Raw genomic sequence first — 19,525 nt, 5'->3', positions numbered from 1 at the left:
TGATTTGAAGTGGTCGTGGTGGTAGGAAATAATAAAAAAAAACACAGATTAAAAAAAAACCTTTATGCACTGGCATCTATGAGACCTCAACATGTAAAAACAGACGCGTTAAGCAATTAACCCTTTTAGTGCCACACTAGGGAGTAGTACCCAGTACAGCAGTACTAAAAAAAAAAAAAAAACATTAAAATAAATGATGTGGTTTGTGAGACCCCAACATGTAATACAACAGAAGCATTTCATTATTAGATTTATTCTATCACTATAAATACTTTAATTAAACAAATAAAAAATGTGAGGTCAGTTGGACACGCTAAAGCAGTCTCCTGGTATAAAAAGACATCTCTAATTTAGTTCTCCGCAAGACTACTAAGGGACAAGGGGTTCTGGGGAGTAGAACTTTGTTTCACACCCCTCTGTATTAGTTAGCTAACAATGTAACAGCATTATATTGAATACCTGACTGTGCATCATGTGCTGTGTCTGTTTTACTACACTGGAGAGCAGAGCAGTACTTTGTTCGTGGGTAGAGAAGAATGGAGATAGACTAAAAAGCAGAGAACATGTCTTAACGTAGCCCGATCTCTATGTTACAGTAGGGGTGACATAATAAAAGCTAAGGACAGTCACTGGAGAATTGGCTGATTAAGGGATAGCGGTTTACATAGTTCTACATGTTAGCATCCATACATTCTCAGTTGGACATTGTAGAATAAATACTTCAGATTGCAGTAGCAAATCATAGGCTCCTTTTGTTTTCATTGGAGACAAAATAATTTATTGCAAGTACAGCTTAAAAAGGATCAAGTTAGCATAATAATATAAAGTAAATAGAAAAAAGAAAACACTTTATTCTGTTCTTAACACCCCGTCACACTCTCCAATTATCTGGACAAATGTCCCGTGTTTCGGAATGCACTCATTTTCTTTAGAACAAAATGTTTGACGTCAACATCAACAAGAACATGTTCATTTTTAAGTGGATGGGTTGAAAATTATATACACTTGAAAGTACTACACTCCTAGCCTGGCATGATAGCTGCTGGCACAGAGGCTAGATGAGGGCGCCACTTTGTAGCGGTAGGGTAACAATAGCGTTTGAAATTGCAGTAATTGTTCCGGAACCTTTAGAGTTCTTGTGCAGGCTCACAATGTCCACACTGAATTGCTCTGGGTGGTGTTTTCTAAAGATGCTTTTCATTGTAGACTGGAAGTTGTTTGTGACGAAGCAGTAGACAATAGGGTCCATACAACTGTTTAGGCTGCTTAGTGTCACTGTCACATGGTAGACAATCAGGCTGACGTCGCGGGATATAGATTTGCTGACACATATGGCCACCTGGCTGACATGGAAGGGTGTGAAGCACACGGTGAAGATGATCAAGACTGTGATGAGAAGTTGGACAGCTTTCATCCTCCTCTCTCTGCTTTGGTTCATTAGAGTCGACCTGGATAAAGCCCACATAATTCTCAGGGTGTAGAAGGTGATTATTATAAGAGGCACAAAGTACTCGAATGCAGTCAATGAGAAGAGTTGGAAGAAGCAGCATTGGGGATGGTTAATCGTAGTCGTTAAGATGGTAAAAGTGACAACCACAGCAAATATCCAGATTAAGATGCATATCAACTTAGCATAGTTGGGATTTCTCCACTTGCGTGATGCCTCAACCTGGACAATGGCCATGTAACGGTCTACACAGATACACGTCAGAAAAAGTATACTGCAATACATGTTAACAAAGTATGTGAAGCTGTGGACAAAGAAGCATGTAGAGCAGTTCCCTCCACTGTAATACATGATTATTCGGGTTGGCAAAGAGAGGCCAACCAGGAGATCGGTCACCACCAAGTTTATGGTGTAAATCACAGATGTGGTCTTTGATTTGGTTCGAAAACAAAATACGTAGATGGCTAAACTGTTCAAAATTATGCCCACTAGAAAAATCATACTATTGATAACCATCAGTGAAACCCAAAGGCCATAAAAGGTAGTATGTAGTGCCTTATCAAGATCTTGTAATTGGTCCGTAGAGGAGGGAAAAGTGCCATTTGGAGCCGGAGGGTACAGTGATTGATTGGCCTTCCGGTTAAAGAGACACTCCATTGTTTTTAGCTTCAATAATCTGTAAGTAAAAAAGAAACTAGAGTTAGGATGTTTGTGACCGATGCAAACATCATACAATAACAAGAAGACTGAGATTCATGTGATTATTGTATATACAGCAGCAGAACTATCGCAGGTACAGCCGAAATACACCCCTGTTTTAAAATGCCAAATTATATACAAACACCTCTTTATTCACACACCAACACTACACACAAAAGTACAACTGCATATCAATGCCAACACTATATACAAACACACCACTGCATTCCAGTGGCAACGGTACATACAAATACACCCCTACATGTACACACACTTACTCCATACATACACATTTAAGCATCTCCTTATGCTGACAAAGTGTAGAAGTTTAGTAAATGAGTCGATTTTCTTTAAAGCCTTGTGCCAGTTTTCAGTTTCCAGTTTTCCTCCCCTCCTGATATCCTAAACTTAAAGGGAAACTGTTATGGGCCAAACTACCTTAGCTGTTAAAAGAGCTTTACCTTCCATCTATACATTATGCTAGCAAATGTATTGATCGAGAGAAAAAAATCTATTTAAAGATAGGCTTTTCTTCCGTTTGTCTCTCATTTCCTCGACAGACACTTAAAGAATTTCTCCAACACTATTTGTTTTGATTAGAATAATGCCCTATTGGAATTATTCTTTAGGTCCCCTCCCAGAGAAACCATCAAAAAGTGTGTACATTTTTTTTTTACTTTTACGGAGGTCCAAACAAAGGTCTCTCCTGGGAGGCTTTTGATTGGACCATTTAACCGACTCTTCTCTGAGCCAGCAATGGGGGGAGGGGGGGGGGGGGGGGATAGGAATTGAAGGAAAAGGGAGGGCAGGTGCAATAAAAAAAATATTAGAGGGAGGGGGACAAGAGGTTCCCCTTGTCGGTTCTTCATGCAAGAGACAAGCAGTTATGCCTGTCGGCAGCGTGCAGTGGTTGCTATGGTTACTCCCTAGCTGGTGCTACTCATGCTGGCTTGTGAGTATAGGAAAGGGGCAGCATGAAGCCATGAAAGAGCTTTCTCTTCAATGATAGAAGAGTGTGCAGCCAAAGAGTTGTTTTCTCAAAGTTTGCAGTAGCTGCAGATACTACATCTGCAGCTATTTCAAACGAGATTTCATTACCCGCTAAGATAATATCCAAAAGGATTATATGCATTTTCTAGTGGGTAATTTTACCAAATTGACATTAGTTTTTAATGGCTTGTTCCTTTAAAGTCCAGGGTGTAGTTATTTTATTGTCTAATAGTGACCATTTGGTAGTTCTACGCTTTCATATGTGAAATAAAAGGCATCTGATAGCTTGATTTACTTTGTATCCACTGAACATAATATGAACATATATACAGAATGTAGGCATTCCTTACCTTTATATCCTGAGGCAGAAACAATGATCCAATAATGCGGGATTGGCTGTCAATCATAGGATGACGATGTGACAATAACAGCAGTGGCATATAGCATGGAATGTTCATGGAACCATAAGGTTCTATCCCACAGGAGGGCGCCAGCTGGTCATATCTGGAAACAGTTACACATTATTAATTATACCATATAACGTGGGGGCTTCCAAAAACTGATCTAAGCCTTTATTTATTATTGTTAAATATGCTTTTCAAATAATTTCATATTGTCGGATAAGTTTTTACAATTATTTAATATTACGAAAAATATTTAAACGATGTAATATTTTGATATTTTTTATATATTGATATATTTCATATGATATATTTTTACTTTCAAATTTAGAGAGAAAAAAACCAAGTAGTTTTAATAGTTTATCCCAAAATATTTAATCATTTGAAGAGCTGATTCAGCAATAGTAAATCGAGGATGAAAAGTAATTTGCATTACTTGTTTACTTATACATACAACTATATTCATTACCCCCAGCCCTCCAATATCTTTATTAAAGACAGGCAGCGTTACAGCAAAAATCCACATATAGAACATAGCCAAAAAAGGAGAGTAGAATACTCAGAGCATCATAAAAATTAGCACAGGTCTACATCAGAATCTGATACATTAGCCAGAAATTTCTTATAGTCGAAGAGATCGAACCCCCTGGTATAGGGTCTACAGTTTGCATGTGTTTCTCTAGATCCCAAGATGTAAATGGAAAAGATTTGCATAAAGATCCCCGAATCCCCTGATTGACATGTGGAATAATATAGGGCCACTATGACCTTTCAATCTATATGAGTGTATCTTCTCAACCCAATCATTATGGTCTGTGTAGCAGAAATAAAGTCCATTGAAGTAAGGTCCAGAAAACCATTGGTCCAGGCAGCCAGGTTCCTCCACTGAGAGGACCGGTCAATATCATTTTAAAAAATGTGCTATACAGTAGCAGCTGAATGAGAGGCTATTGTAGGATGTAAGGTAGGATTTTCACAACAGTAAAGTCAGAAAGGGTCAGAGAGGTTAGGACCTTTCTCAGGTAGGATGGCAATTGTATGTAATATAAAGATGGAAATGATGTAACTGAACTTTTGAATGGAGAGCAAGCTATGCATAGGATCTAGAAGTATCTAAGTCTACAAGATCTTGAATTCAAGCAACATTTAGTTGTTGAGGGTGTAAATATTCTGAAAGGATGCATAGCATAGGTACCTAAAAGGTTTCCGTTTAATTAAAATGTAAAGAAATACAATTCCACTCAGATATTGCAATAGTCTGCTGATTTAGTTATTTTAGTGTCAAATTTTAAATTCACTTTCAATTCTTTTCGAAATTCTAACATGCAGGTTTACCCTGAACGTTCCAGGCACGGAACTACTGGAGGGGCAGCCAGTGCAACCACAATAGGGCCCCAGTGGTTCAGAGGGCCCTGAATGCCAGATATAGTTGCAGGTGCTATAGGGCACAGACACAAAATATGTTATGTTGGGAACCACCAACTATACCAGCTCATTCATGGCGCCTGCGACTATATCTGGTGTCGATGGTCCCCTGACCCACTGGGGCCTTGGTGAAGTTGAACTGGCTGCCCAGCTGGTAGTTCCATGCCTGATTACAGAGATTAAAGCACAGATATTATACTGATTAATTTGTGACTGATCCTACAACCTTTCACACTGTCCAGAACATTTTGAGTAACTCAGTCTTTCCTCATTTAAAGGGTCTGTAGCAGGGATCACTCTGCTGTTAATACATTGTGTTACAGTCCTTATACTGAATTCTTTCTCTCACAGATCTGATGGAACAGCCCTGAGTTAGTAATCGACACACACAAGGTTATTCACTCAAGTGAGAATTCAAAGTGAATTCAGAGGACTTACAAGGAAGCTGAACTGTTTAACCTTAAAATTAGAATTCATTTTGAATTCTTACTTTTAGAGTATTAACCTGTCAGATTCTGTGTTTTCTGATGCAAGCTTGGTGGTTTTAGCACCGTCTTACTGGGTCTTAAATACAACGTATTTATCCTGTTGCCCCTAATTCTATACATCAATATATCTTACCGTAATTAAATAATTGCATTATATATTGGGAAATTCGGTCAGAAAAATTATACATTTGGTGCCATGTGAGCTGTTCTACGCTCAAATAAACCGCGATCCATCCTTAAATATTAATATAACAAATACTAAAATAAATGATAAACAAAACACATTCATTAGATCTTCTAAATTCTAAATTTACTGTGAATTCACCTTGGATTTTCAGCAATTCACACGTTAGTAGAAAAAAAAACCCTGAAAGTATTTCCTTTCCATCAATCATTAACCGACTGCTTTGGGACACAATGTTCCAGGATCATGTGAAGAAGAATAGCCCAATATAGGACACGCAGCTCGAAGACGCATTTTGGCGTTTCACCTGTGGAACATCTGCCGTGTGTGAACAAGTGTTTATATTTTCTCACCCGGTCTGGGAACGCAGTTCCGCTGTGATTAGCAGTCTGTCCTTCAGCGTTTGGTTTTATTCTGTGATTTAGCACTCACTTTTCGAGAAAGAGTTAAACAGTCTGAGTCATTTCATTTCAAATCTCTCGACATATCTGATAATTCCCTGCTAATGTGCTCACTGAGTTTCACCAAATAAGGTTTTCTGAAGAAAGGAAGATGTTCTTTTGCAGTAAATATTGAAGGATTGTGCTGCCGACTTCCATAACGATTTGTCGATGTTTGTTTTCTTTTGCGAAACGGAGCAGAACATTTGCACATAAAAAAAATATAACTTTAAACTCACTTCTGGTTCTTTTCAAACATTACTTTTTACTTATTTGGCTCGATTCCATGACACTCGTTAGTTACACTGATAAGGTCACTAACCTTTCATTTCATTGGCAACTTCAAGTGATAAAGATCCTGTCACTATTCAATATAAATTATTATAAATATTAATCATTGGTTTGTTTCTTTTCAACTCAGTTAACCCCTATTGCTACGACAAGAGAGACAGTGTTTACTTATCAATAAATCATCCTAAAAAGTTAGTTATGTTTTTTTTCCAGCAATATGTGCTAAGCAGAAAATCCTCTCCAATACCCGTTTAACCTGTTACCACTGACCTTAGCTGAGTAAGAGTTCTATTATTGCAGTGATACCCTATTTAACCCACAACTGGTTGACCCATAATAGTTTGGACATCGCAAGTGTATTGTAACCAGTTTTAATAACTGGGCTATTAGGGATTCCCAGGATCCTACTTAGATAAAGAGTAAATTAATTGGAGAGTTGAACTGGATTAAAACCAGGGCCGCCATCAGGACATGACAGCTGCGACCGCTGTCATGGTGGCCCAGACTGCTCAGGGAGACACGATTGTCAGACCTACAGTCCCAATGTGCATATATATATATAGTGATTATTGCACTATGTATGCGGACCCCTGGCAGCCTGTATAGTGAAGAGGGGCCCAACCAATGCCATCTTTAGTTTCTGGCAGGTCCTCTCTTCAAGAGCCACTGGTTACCATGGTAATGCTTCACGCGGCACACACACCGGGCTCACAGGATTTGGAGAGAGAGAGAGAAGAGCTGTTGGAAAATAGAGATGGTGTTGGCTAGGTCCCCTCTTCACTATACAGTGCCTGGCATTCTGCATCATGCCAAAGGACTACCGAGGAGTGTAATGCCGCCTGTCTCTGTCCACAGGTAGGTACTATGTCCACCATAGTAGGTAGCTCCTGTCTACCATATTTAGAAACACTATATCTGATACACAAACACACATTATATACATACACAAACACCCACTGCATCCACTGCACAAACACCCACTGCATCCACTGCACAAACACCCACTGCATCCACTGCACAAACACCCACTGCATCCACTGCACAAACACCCACTGCATCCACTGCACAAACACCCACTGCATCCACCGCACAAACACACACTCTGCAGTCACTATACACACAGCATCCACTACATACTGTACAATCTGCATTCACTATACAAACACACTCTTTGCATCCACTACATACACTACATGCATTACACATCCACTACACACTACATCTGTTACACATCCACTGCATCCACTACACACACTACATCCATTACACATCCACTACACACACTACATCCATTACACATTCACTGCATCCACTACACACACTACATGCATTACACATCCCCTATACACACTACATCCATTACACATCCACTGCATCCACTACACACACTACATGCATTACATATCCACTGCATCCACTACACACACTACATCAGTTACACATTCACTGCATCCACTACACACACTACATGCATTACACATCCACTACACACACTACATCAGTTACACATTCACTGCATTCACTACACACACTACATGCATTACACATCCACTATACATACTACATCCATTACACATCCACTGCATCCACTACACACACTACATGCATTACATATCCACTGCATCCACTACACGCACTACATCAGTTACACATTCACTGCATCCACTACACACACTACATGCATTACACATCCACTACACACACTACATCAGTTACACATTCACTGCATCCACTACACACACTACATGCATTACACATCCACTATACATACTACATCCATTACACATCCACTGCATCCACTACACACACTACATGCATTACACATCCACTGCATCCACTACACGCACTACATCCATTACACATTCACTGCATCCACTACACTCACTACATCCTTACACATCCACTGCATCCACTACACACACTACATGCATTACACATCCACTACACACACTACATCCATTACACATCCACTGCATCCACTACACACACTACATCCGTTACACATCCACTACACACACACTGCATCCATTACACCACTACACATACACCCTTCACTAACTTAATATATGCACACTGCATCGTCGGGGGAGAGGGGAGAGTGTAGGATGGATCCTGTGGGTGGACTTCGTGGTGGGTCCTGGGAGTTCAGACCTTGAGCTGTGTAAGGGGCCCAAAAATGTCTGATGGCAGCCTTGATTAAAACCAAAGAAAATATAAGGGATTCTCAGAGAAGGTCTTTACTCCCTCCGTAGCTTATTAAAACCAGACAATTAAATCAAACAATGTTCCTAGGACCTATTGATAGGGGTTTACACACACCCATGCACAAGATATTCTCAATGGAGAGATAAATTGTCCTCCCTTTCCTAAGTTTAGGTGCCTAACAACTGTCTAGGTCACTTTGGAGTGCAGCATTATTTGACTGTACATGCAAACATATGAATTGCCTGTATTGTAGCACCGGGCCTGAAATCATTACTAGTGTAAAACATGCATTAAAAGTATATTTAAAAAAATTCAATTTTTTTTTAAACGTAATTGTAAATGTAAACATTTGTATTTCTAACTATTCTCTAGTTGTTGATTTAAAAAATATGTTCTGTTAAGCTAATAGTCATTCCCCAAACCATCCAATAATTATGTGGCCCAATTAATTTACTCTTTAGCTAAGTGATCTGAATTCATTTAAAAGAGACCTGAGAATTGTTAGAGAAATAATCCCCTACCCCGCTTCCACACAAAAATTATTATTATTTTTTTATCTCCTCGCCTCTAAATGTACAAGAGGGAGTAGGGTGACTTGCTTATGCATTCCTAGAAAATCACAAATGCAAAAAATGTGCAGTATACTTATTATCGTGAATGACTTCTGTTATTCGGAAATCCAAGAAATGTCTTCTTGCGTTTACAATTTATAATATATATATATATAGATAAATGTTTTTATATGATGTATTTTTTTGATATTTTAATATTTTGAAAAAGCAAACATTTTTTAAATGTCTATCCAAAAATAATAAAGCATTTGAAAAGCTCATCGAAAAATATAAAATCGAGGCCATAATTAATGTAAACACTGGGCTGGAGTACGTTTGGAGGAACACAGAAAACATGTCTTTCTTCTACCGTACATTTTTTAATTAAGATTAAAAAACTTGATATGAGTTCCTGTGGTCTACGTATTTTATGAAAGCAACTTGACTTCTGCAGTGTGTCCCACCCAATGTGATTGTAGCATTTCGGAACGTTATTGATATAATGTTCCAGCTCAGTTACGGTTGAAAATACTTGGGACTCATTTAAATGAGTCAGACATTTATAAGCCAATAAAAATTATATCATCGAGGTCTCAGGTATTGCTTAGCCTTCACATTACACATCGAAATGGACTTTTCCTATTTCTGGAGTAAAGTGACCTTTCTCCGGTAAACTCTAGTGAGTCATCAGAAAAAAAAAAGAAAGTTCAAAGGAAGTAAAGCAACGTTAAAAATATCACCGACGTCATCAATGAACTCATTATAAACTGTTTAGCTGTAATGACAATTCATCAGTAATATTGGTCACAGAATGAATGAGTCAGTTCATGAGATAATTTATATTCATCCTGAACTATGGGAAACCTGCCTTGTTGCATGAAGAAAATGGAAATAATTGAAAGTACGCTATAGGCATCAAAACAACTTTAGCTTAAAGGAGCACTATAGGGTCAGGAACACAAACATGTATTCCTGACCCTATAGTGTTAAAACCACTATCTAGCCCCCTTGACCCACTTTGACTCCCTAAAGATAGTACATTCTTACTTGTATTCAAGTCTGAATCTGCTGCCTTTGCCTGTGAAATTCCTCTGACCTCTGACATCATCAGAAGTGGTAGCCTGATCCAATCACAATGCTTCCCCATAGGATTGGCTGGGAGTGACAAAGAGGCAGATCAGAGGCAGAGCCAGCACAATCCAAACACAGCCCTGGTCAATCAACATCTCCTCATAGAGATGAATTGAATCAATAAATCTCTATGAGGAAAGTGTCTGCATGCAGAGGGAGGAGATATTGAATGTTTGGATGCATTTTAGGCAGCCATGACCCAGGAAGCATCTCTAACAGACATCTGAGGAGTGGCCAGTGAAGTTATCACTAGGCTGTAATGTAAATGTAGTAATGTGTAATGTGACTATAGTGTCCCTTTAATGAAGCAGTTGTGGTGTATAGATCATGTCCCTTCTATTCAGGAGTGAAATCCTTTTTGTTTCTGTTTATGCAGCCCTAGCCATTCCTCGCATGGCTGTAACTCACACAGTCTCCATGAAAAAATAGTTGTATTTCCAGATGTTAACTTGCTTTAGACATTTTTATCTTCTGCTCTGTAAATTGAACTTTACACAGGATGCTCATGTGGGTTCTGGTAGACTTTTAACAGAGCAGGAGATAAGGAATTCTAGATTAAACAGACTCTGCAATACATGATTAAAAATATATAGGTTATTTTTTAGGAAGTTTTTAGGAAGGCTAGAAATGTTTTAATTTCTGAATAGATTGCTCTTTCAGCTTTAAACACTTTTCCTATTTTCTGGTTCATGAGTTTGGGTTGTGATCAACAAGAGACAAAATATAAGTTACCCATGTGGCACGCTTGTAATGTACGTGCTAGAGTTTATTTGTTTCTGGATTTATTTTGTAAACCTTAAAGATAAGTTACCGATGTGGCACGCTTATAATGTACGTGTTAGAGTTTGTTTCTGGATTTATTGTGTAAACCTTAAATAAGTTCACCTAACCAGGGCCGGAAATTTCCCGGTGGGCACATATAGGTGGGCGCATATAGGGGCCATCGGTTGGCCGGTCCGGTGGCACACTCAGAGGGGGCCGACCGCATTCCAGGCTGCAGCCTCCGGGCCGAGTGGCAGCCTCGCCGGTCCGGCGGCACTCCTGTCACTGATGATGCTGAGGGGGGAGGAGCATGTCTACCATGCTCCCTCGCGGTTCTCACAATCCCCAGCACAGCATCATACTGATACAGCATAATGTGCTGGGGATTGTGGGAACCGCGAGGGAGCATGGTAGACATGCTCCTCCCCCCTAAGCATCATCAGTGACAGAAGTGGTGCCAGAGTGCGCTTTTTACGTTAGAGTAATTTTAAATTTTAAGTTATCTGTTCTAACACTGTATCTGCACACTATGCTGGCGCAACGCATTATGGGGCTGGTAAATATTTTTTTTCCAGGGCTGCTTTTAATTCCCAGTCCAGCCCTGCACCTAACGCCACATATGAGTGAGTTTCACTTTCTTTAGAAGTTCGGTGGTCAGAAATTGGTCTTGATTGTTAGAGGTTACAAACTGAGAAATCTGACATTTTCTGAACTTCCGTCATGTTCGGATTCAGTTTAAAATTTTTTATAGAAAAGTGTGTTTGGTGAAATATTATAAAATTTAGCATATTAACAAAATGTATTGCATTAATTCAGTTTTGAGCTGTTTCCAGTTTTTGAAGTAATCATTTTCATGTATGACGATGATGGTGGTGATGTATATTTTGTAAAATTGTCCTGTACATAAATAAATTCCTCTCCATCCCAAAAAAATCTAAATGATAATCGTAAATAGGCACCCCACAAGAAGCTATGCAGCCAAATTAGACACTTTCCATTTTTCCATCTTTAAACATTACATTTTCATAGCAATGTCTACATGTTGACTGACAATTTAGCAATCCAATTAAACTCAATAAACACATCACAGTTTGTAATATGTAGACTAACCAGGCCACCTTGTGGTGGTATTTTTTTTTTTTGCATAATAGATCTCTTTTTTTAATCTTAAAAGACATGTTGGCATGGTGCCAAGAGATTGGTGTAGGATGCCTTAATTACAAGGAGGTTTCTGACTGGAAATGGTAGACTTTTTAGGCTACTATCCATGACTTATGACTATTTGTAGCCCAATTAACTCAATACGTGCTGGTGTTTGGTGGTGGGCAAGGATATATGTTTTACACAATAACATGATAGCTTTATGCATGGGGGAACAAAGCAAATGAATACACGGACCATCTACAGCATTTTTAATTCCAGTACTACTGATTCTTGCATTTACTAAATCTTCATGTACATTAGTAAGCAGAGAGTCATGGGAAATTTTTCAAATGGACACAATTATTCATTTTTTGTTAATAGCAATTTTCAAGACAAAAATAAGTGAGTTACAAAATTTGAGTTGTAGAATTTGTCTATTTTGACTTCAAATTTAAACTATGTAAGTTCACCAGAAATCCAAGTTTACTGATTAAACAACACTGACAGGGTCATCCACTAAAATGAGAATTCAAAGTGAATTCAAAGCATTTAAGGTCAAAATAGTCAACAATCTCTAAGTCATATTTTCAGGATGGCTACTGTGGCATTAACTTTCAAATTCACTTTCCATTCACTTTCAATTCTTGCTTTATTAAATAACCACGTAAATGTATGAATTTAGTTAATTAATGAGATTGGTGGAGATATTCCTAACTACACCGAATGCTCGCTAATGACCTGTAACTCCTACTCCAACAATTAATTCATTTTCATATACTCTGATCATCCACAATATTGAAATCCCTGCCAGGTGAAGTGAATAACATTGATTGTAGTGTTACAATGGCACCTGTCAAGAGGTGGGATATGTTAGGCAGCAAGTGAACGGTCAGTTCTTGAAGTTCATGTGTTGGAAGCAGAAAAAATGGACAAGTGATAAGATCGAAGTGTCTTTGACAAGAGCCAAATAGTGATAGCTAGACAGCTGGGTCAGACCATCTCCAAAACAACAAGTCTTGTGGGATGTTCCTGGAATGCAGTGGTAAGTTCCTACCAAAAGTGGTGGAAGGTTGAACAACCATCAGGGCTCCCACAGCTCATTGATGCAAGGTAGGGGGGCGAAGGCATGCCATCACACAAAATAACTACTGTAGCTCAAATTGCTGAAAAGCTTAATCCTGGCCATGATATAAAGGTGTCAGAACACACAGTGCATCACAGTTTGCCCATTTTCCCCCAACTTGCAGAACTGAAAGGATCTGCTGCTAATATTTTGGTGCCAAATGCCACAGGACACGTTCAAAGGTCTTGTGGAGTCCATACCTCAACATATCAGAGCTATTTTGACAGCATGAGGGGGACCTACACAATATCAGGCAGGTGGCTTTAATTTTGTGGCTGATCAGTGAATAACAAATTCCTTCATTTTGTGCAGAAGATCTAAGAAAAACATTAGTTTGTGAATTTTCCTTTAACTTGCTGTAATGTGTAATTACCTTCTTAATGCATATTTCCTAAATTTCAAATGGACAAAGAGGGAGACTGATTTTAGGTATGTGGGGAGTGGGGATGTGGCCAGGGGCAGGGCTGTTAGGAGAAATTTTATGTGACTTACTAATAACAAGGAATGCAGCTAAAATATAATTTAGCAGTAGAATAATGTCTATTATTCACACAGACTGATTTCTAAACACATTTATTGTAGTTGAAAGACACATTACTGGGAGTATTATTACTGTGGAGCTCTGTTATACACTCAGACACATTACTGGGATTATTATTACTGTGGAGCTCTGTTATACACTCAGACACATTACTGGGATTATTATTACTGTGGAGCTCTGTTATACACTCTCAGACACATTACTGGGAGTATTATTACTGTGGAGCTCTGTTATACACCCAGACACATTACTGGGATTATTATTACTGTGGAGCTCTGTTATACACTCAGACACATTACTGGGATTATTATTACTGTGGAGCTCTGTTATACACTCTCAGACACATTACTGGGAGTATTATTGCTGTGGAGCTCTGTTATACACCCAGACACATTACTGGGATTAGTATTACTGTGGAGCTCTGTTATACACTCTCAGACACATTACTGGGAATATTATTGCTGTGGAGCTCTGTTATACATTCAGACACATTACTGGGAGTATTTTTGCTGTGGAGCTCTGTTATACACTCAGACACACCAACAATAGGGAACTCCTAGAAAAGAGGGACATTAGGATAGAAAAAAGGGACAGAGTTCTCTCATTTTTGCAGTTACATGTATCTCATCCCTACTGATATGATTCAATACAAATCTCAAATTGAGTCCATTTGGCTTCCCCCCAGATGGTGGTAGAATTCTAGCCAGCAGCAGATAAAATGTGTAGGTTCGACCTATAGGGCTGTTGACACATCATTATATTCAAGATAACAATGGATTTGCATTAGCTTTTGGGATAGGTAAACTGTTTTGGTGTTAACCAATCAGTGTGTACCATTCAAACTCTATGAACTACAAATCACCAAATGGTACGCCATCTACTAAATCACCAAATGGTACACCATCTATCAAATCACCAAATAGTACGCCATCAACAGGAGAGGCAGTACATATCTGGGTGAAGAAATAAAAAAAAGTAAACGTGGAGATCATTGTCATTTCAGAAGAAAATTCAAACTGTACAGATCGTCAGCACTTTACCACCTTCAGCATTAATCCATAATTTCAGTCCCTTCATTTTATTCCTGCCCTCTCTTTCTCTGTTTGTACCTATTTATTACAGATATCTTGAGGATAGTTAGATGGTTGGATTGATCGATGGACAGACCCACATAATATGGACGTAAAAAATACTGATACAATTTTGCAAGGGTGAATAACTAACAAATGACTTCAGCTGCTAATGTTTCAGCGGTTAAATGTACGAGGTAGAGGATGACGAAAGTTGCCGCACTCCATGATTTGTTTTATCGCAGGATTTACCATATATTATGGCGGGTGTACGGAGATCTGAAGTCTTCATCTGTAACATGTCTACTTTGGATATATTTGCTCTGCAAATACAATATATTCCTGTATTGTGTGAGATGTCTTCTATCAAATACTTTTTAAATGTTTGAGTTAAAATAATTAAAAGGACTGCAAGAATGACACAACTTCCAGCTGTTAATACAAATTACCGAGTACTTTCTATAAAACACATCCCTGGATTTACATTTCACAAGAAATCCCATAGCGTGTGTTTACATTTTACGGTGCAAGTGATTAGTTTTCAATGTCAGAGCTTTCTAATTGCACAGAATATTTTTCTTTGCTTTTTTAAGGTAGTTTTTTTTTTTTTTTTTAAAGATAATCTAGTACATCACTTGACTTAGAAAATGTTGTATATACAATTTGTAGGTGTGTGTATAATCCTGAACACATGAACATGTACACTTATAAATATCGAGCAGTGTTTGTGTGTTTGACTGTAAGCTTGTTTTTGTATGGAGTATGTGTGTGTGAATGTAGGGGTGTATGTGTGTGTACTGTTGCCATTTGAATGCAGTTGTGTACTTGTATGTAGTGTTTGTTTTTGAATGTAGGGTTGTGTTTGTCTGTAGTGTTGGTGTTTTAATACAGCCATGAATTTGTGTGTAGTGTTGGTTTTTTAATTCATTGCTGCGTTTCTATATAATATTGGTGTTTTAATACAGAGGTGTTTTTGTATGAAGTGTTGTCTTTACAATGCAGTAGTGTATATGTGTGTAGTGTAGGTCTTTGAATGCTGAGATGTATGTGCATTAGGGATAATTGTGGGACAAAATATTACAGTGGACAGCACATATACATACACACACACACACAAATACACGCATACAGATACAAAGGCACACTGACACACATGCAGATACACAGATACAAACAGTGACATACATACAGATACACAGACAGATAGATGCAAACACTGACAAAGATGCAGATACACAGACACAAAGGTGGAAACACTGACATACATGCAGATTCACTGACACAGAGATACAAACACTGACACACACACAGATACACAGACACACAGATACACACACTGACACACATACAGTTTCCTATCCTTTGGGTGCAGGAGGTTGGCCATTGCTGGCTGGGGGCTGTTGGAAGTTAGTTCACACACACCTCCTCCCTTCCACGTTGCTCCATGTAAGTTAGCTGGGAGGACGTGACCTGCACTCACTTCATCTCTGCACTGACTGCCGATGCTGTTTAAGGGCCGCTGTGCTTATCTGGGCCCCTGAGGACAAATGCCCATCGGGTGGCTATAAGTGCATTGACCATCCAATTGACCCCCTCAGTGTGCGGGCCCTGGTGCAGCCTCCGCCGCTGTAGCTGTATGTACCTTTTCGGTTTCAGATGGATACACTCTTGCATTGTAGTTACTGTGCTAATGATTTTATTTCTAGGAAATTGTTATAAATAAATATTCTGGCCTATTATTTTTTCTAAATGGTTATCAGTTAGGGATTTATTCAGTAAACACTGAATTGCAGTTAATTTAGGATCAAATTGCATAATCTGATCTGGAAAAAAAAGTCTTTAATCACAGCTTGCGTACCTTAGGTAACATTTTCCACTTTGTTGTTTGTTTGTTTTTTTCACCACAAGTCTGTTGTATATTAGCAGTTGTTGTAGGAAAATATTTTATTATTTTTTTCATATGGGTGTGTGCTCAAAGAGTGCAAGGATAAAATAGCATATCATTTATATGAAGCAAAACATATAGAATAAATTAGTTAATTAGTTAAATTAGTACAAACATAGGAATATTGGATAATTTGTTATTATTTTTACTGTAAAAGCCAAGCAAAATTGTGAAATCGCACACAGTGATTGATATTTATTTCCTTTCCAATTATAGTAAATACCGGTAGGTTCTTTTTCAATAAATAAATCATGAAAGAATCATATACAATATAAAAAAGTACCATATTGTGATATATAAACATAAAAGGTGAGGTAATAAAATAAAATGGATCACTCACATTTTGCAGAGCCATTTAAAAGATTGGCTCTGATCTATAGTTGCCTTTTATCCACCATTGGCATAGCTGGAATCTTTGTGAAAAGATGTAATATCCAGAAGAAGCAGGAACTAAGTGGTAGTTGTAGCAAACACACTTTGATTCCAATATATTTATGTTAAAAAAATCAAATAGAAGGACAACGCGTGTTGTACCCTATACATAAATCAAATTTTCTACAGATGTGTTAATTGTCCACATCATTACTATTCCAAATATGGTCCGAACCGGATGTAAATCGCCACCACTAAGATTGCGAAACATCCAGTTTCGGACACAATACACATTACAAGCCCCAGCCAAGATGGCCACACATCTAAATGAATAACGCGATAGCTTGCTTATTGGCCCAAGTGACTATCCATCTTGTATACAGGGGTGCGTATCCTATCATGATGTGTCTCCACCTCTGTAGAGATCAGCTTCCGAAGTGCTGACGTATGCGTCTTGCCCAATGCAATATGGTTATTATTTTTACTGGCATTTATAGAGAGCCAACATATTCTGCAGCGCTGTACAATTAGGGGAAAATGTACAATATACACAGACCAACACAAAAGGTAAAGAGGGCCCTGCCATGAGCGGAGTTCTAGCCATGGAAGCAGTTTTACACAAAGTGCTTAGCTAGATAGCCCGTGAGCTTACAATCTAAAGGTTAAAATGGGGATTGGAGACAAGAGGTAGCACGGGGAATTTGGAAGGGATGGTCAAAGGCAATTAACAGAGAGTTGCAGCGAATAGTAAAATGTACAGGGTATTTATTTATTTATTTATTATTGCCATTTATATAGCGCCAACAGATTCCGTAGCGCTTTACAATATCATGAGAGGGGATTTAGCTATAAATAGGACAATTACAAATAAACTTACAGGAACAATAGGTTGAAGAGGAACCTGCTCAATTGAGCTTACATTCTATAGGAGGTGGGGTGTAAAACACATTAGGACAGGAATTAGTCTTGGAGGCCATAAGCTTTCCTAAAGAGATGGGTTTTAAGGCACTTCTTAAAAGATGCAAGACTAGGGGAGAGTCTGATGGCGGTAGGCAGGCTATTCCACAGGAAGGGAGCCGCCCGCGAGAAGTCCTGCAAGCGTGAGTTGGCCGTACGAGTGCGGACAACGGACAGGAGGTGGTCATGGGCAGAGAGACCGAGAAGGGACGTACCTATGGATCTGTGAGGAGATATAAGAGGGGCTAGAGTTGTTCAGTGCTTTATAGGTGTGAGTTAGTACGAGGAGGCAATTGTCTCAAACAGCTGGAGGAGCATGCTATAAATTTAGTAGGAACCAGGTGTCACGGTGTAATACTCCTCTCAAAACAACAGCACATGGAGAGACAAAATAATATAAGAACAGCCAGGTGCAAACCATATAAGCACTCCCTCAAGTACTTTAAATATTCAAATGTATATAGAATACAGAATGCACAACATAACAATCTCAAAAAAATATTTACATTTTATTACGTACAAAAAAGTACCAGAATGTAAACATATAAGAAAAAATGAATATAAACAAAGTAACAGAAGTAAAGGCAAATACAATAAAATAATAGTAATAAATTACCACAAAAATCCTTACAAGCCTCAGACAGGCACCAAACAGTCACCAAACCCCCCAACGTTTCGGCACCAACTGGTTGCCTTTATCAAGGGTACCTGGCGTAATACTCCAACATGCAGAGTACAGGACAACAAGGGACAAGACAGGGAAATTATTTATTACTTATAAAATATTTTACCAGGAAAGATACATTGAGATTTCTCTCGTTTTCAAGTATATCCTGTGTCCACAAGACATTGCATTGTTACAATAGGGTACAATACACAAACAATATATATATTTATATATACACACACACACACACACACATATAAATTTAATACATAACAGGTAATACACATATTCAGCCATGACAGGTGCATTCTGTATTGAGGTATATTGCTATAGATCTCTTAAAAGATTTTAGATTGAATGTAGATTTGACTGAGTCCCTGAGGTTATTCCATAATTGTGGTGCTCTGTAGGAAAAGGAGGATTGGGACACTTTATTTCTGTATCGAGCTAGTACTGGATCGGAAGTTATAGGAAGTGGGAACAGCTAGAGAGAGCATTCTACTTAAGAAATAACGTATAACCGGGTCTTAGAATGGCCGGACTTAACATAGGTCAGGGAAAATGAATCGGAGTTAGATACATGGTAATCAGTCAGACAGCAGGTACACAGGAAAGGGTCAGAACATGCAGTGATCGAGCTGCACGTGGCTTGTGTGGATGCCGGAGTGCTGGAACCGCGGGTGGTTCGAGCTA

The 19,525-nt window shown here is 38.6% G+C and overlaps 1 protein-coding gene across 2 annotated transcripts in view; it reads right to left on the bottom strand.

Moving 5' to 3' along the window:
* Positions 1 to 827: 827 nt before the first annotated feature.
* The window catches only part of GPR20 (G protein-coupled receptor 20), a 66,315-nt gene continuing 47,617 nt past the window's right edge, over positions 828 to 19,525 (bottom strand). The window contains exons 2-3 of one of the 2 annotated variants that reach the window (XM_063450249.1): positions 3,487 to 3,640; positions 828 to 2,123 (exon numbers count right to left, since the gene is read on the bottom strand). In XM_063450249.1, the coding sequence (XP_063306319.1) occupies positions 1,055 to 2,104 (1,050 nt within the window). In that variant the 5' untranslated portion in view covers positions 2,105 to 2,123; positions 3,487 to 3,640 and the 3' untranslated portion in view covers positions 828 to 1,054. Of the gene's footprint in view, positions 2,124 to 3,486; positions 3,667 to 19,525 lie in introns of those variants that run through there. The other variant, XM_063450250.1, reaches the window with a different exon arrangement.

This window comes from Pelobates fuscus, chromosome 4 (assembly GCF_036172605.1).
Source record: "Pelobates fuscus isolate aPelFus1 chromosome 4, aPelFus1.pri, whole genome shotgun sequence".
NCBI classification, from domain to species: Eukaryota; Metazoa; Chordata; class Amphibia; order Anura; family Pelobatidae; genus Pelobates; species Pelobates fuscus.
The sequence above is the reverse complement of the archived record's forward strand: the minus strand, read 5'-3'. Positions and strand labels throughout refer to the sequence as shown.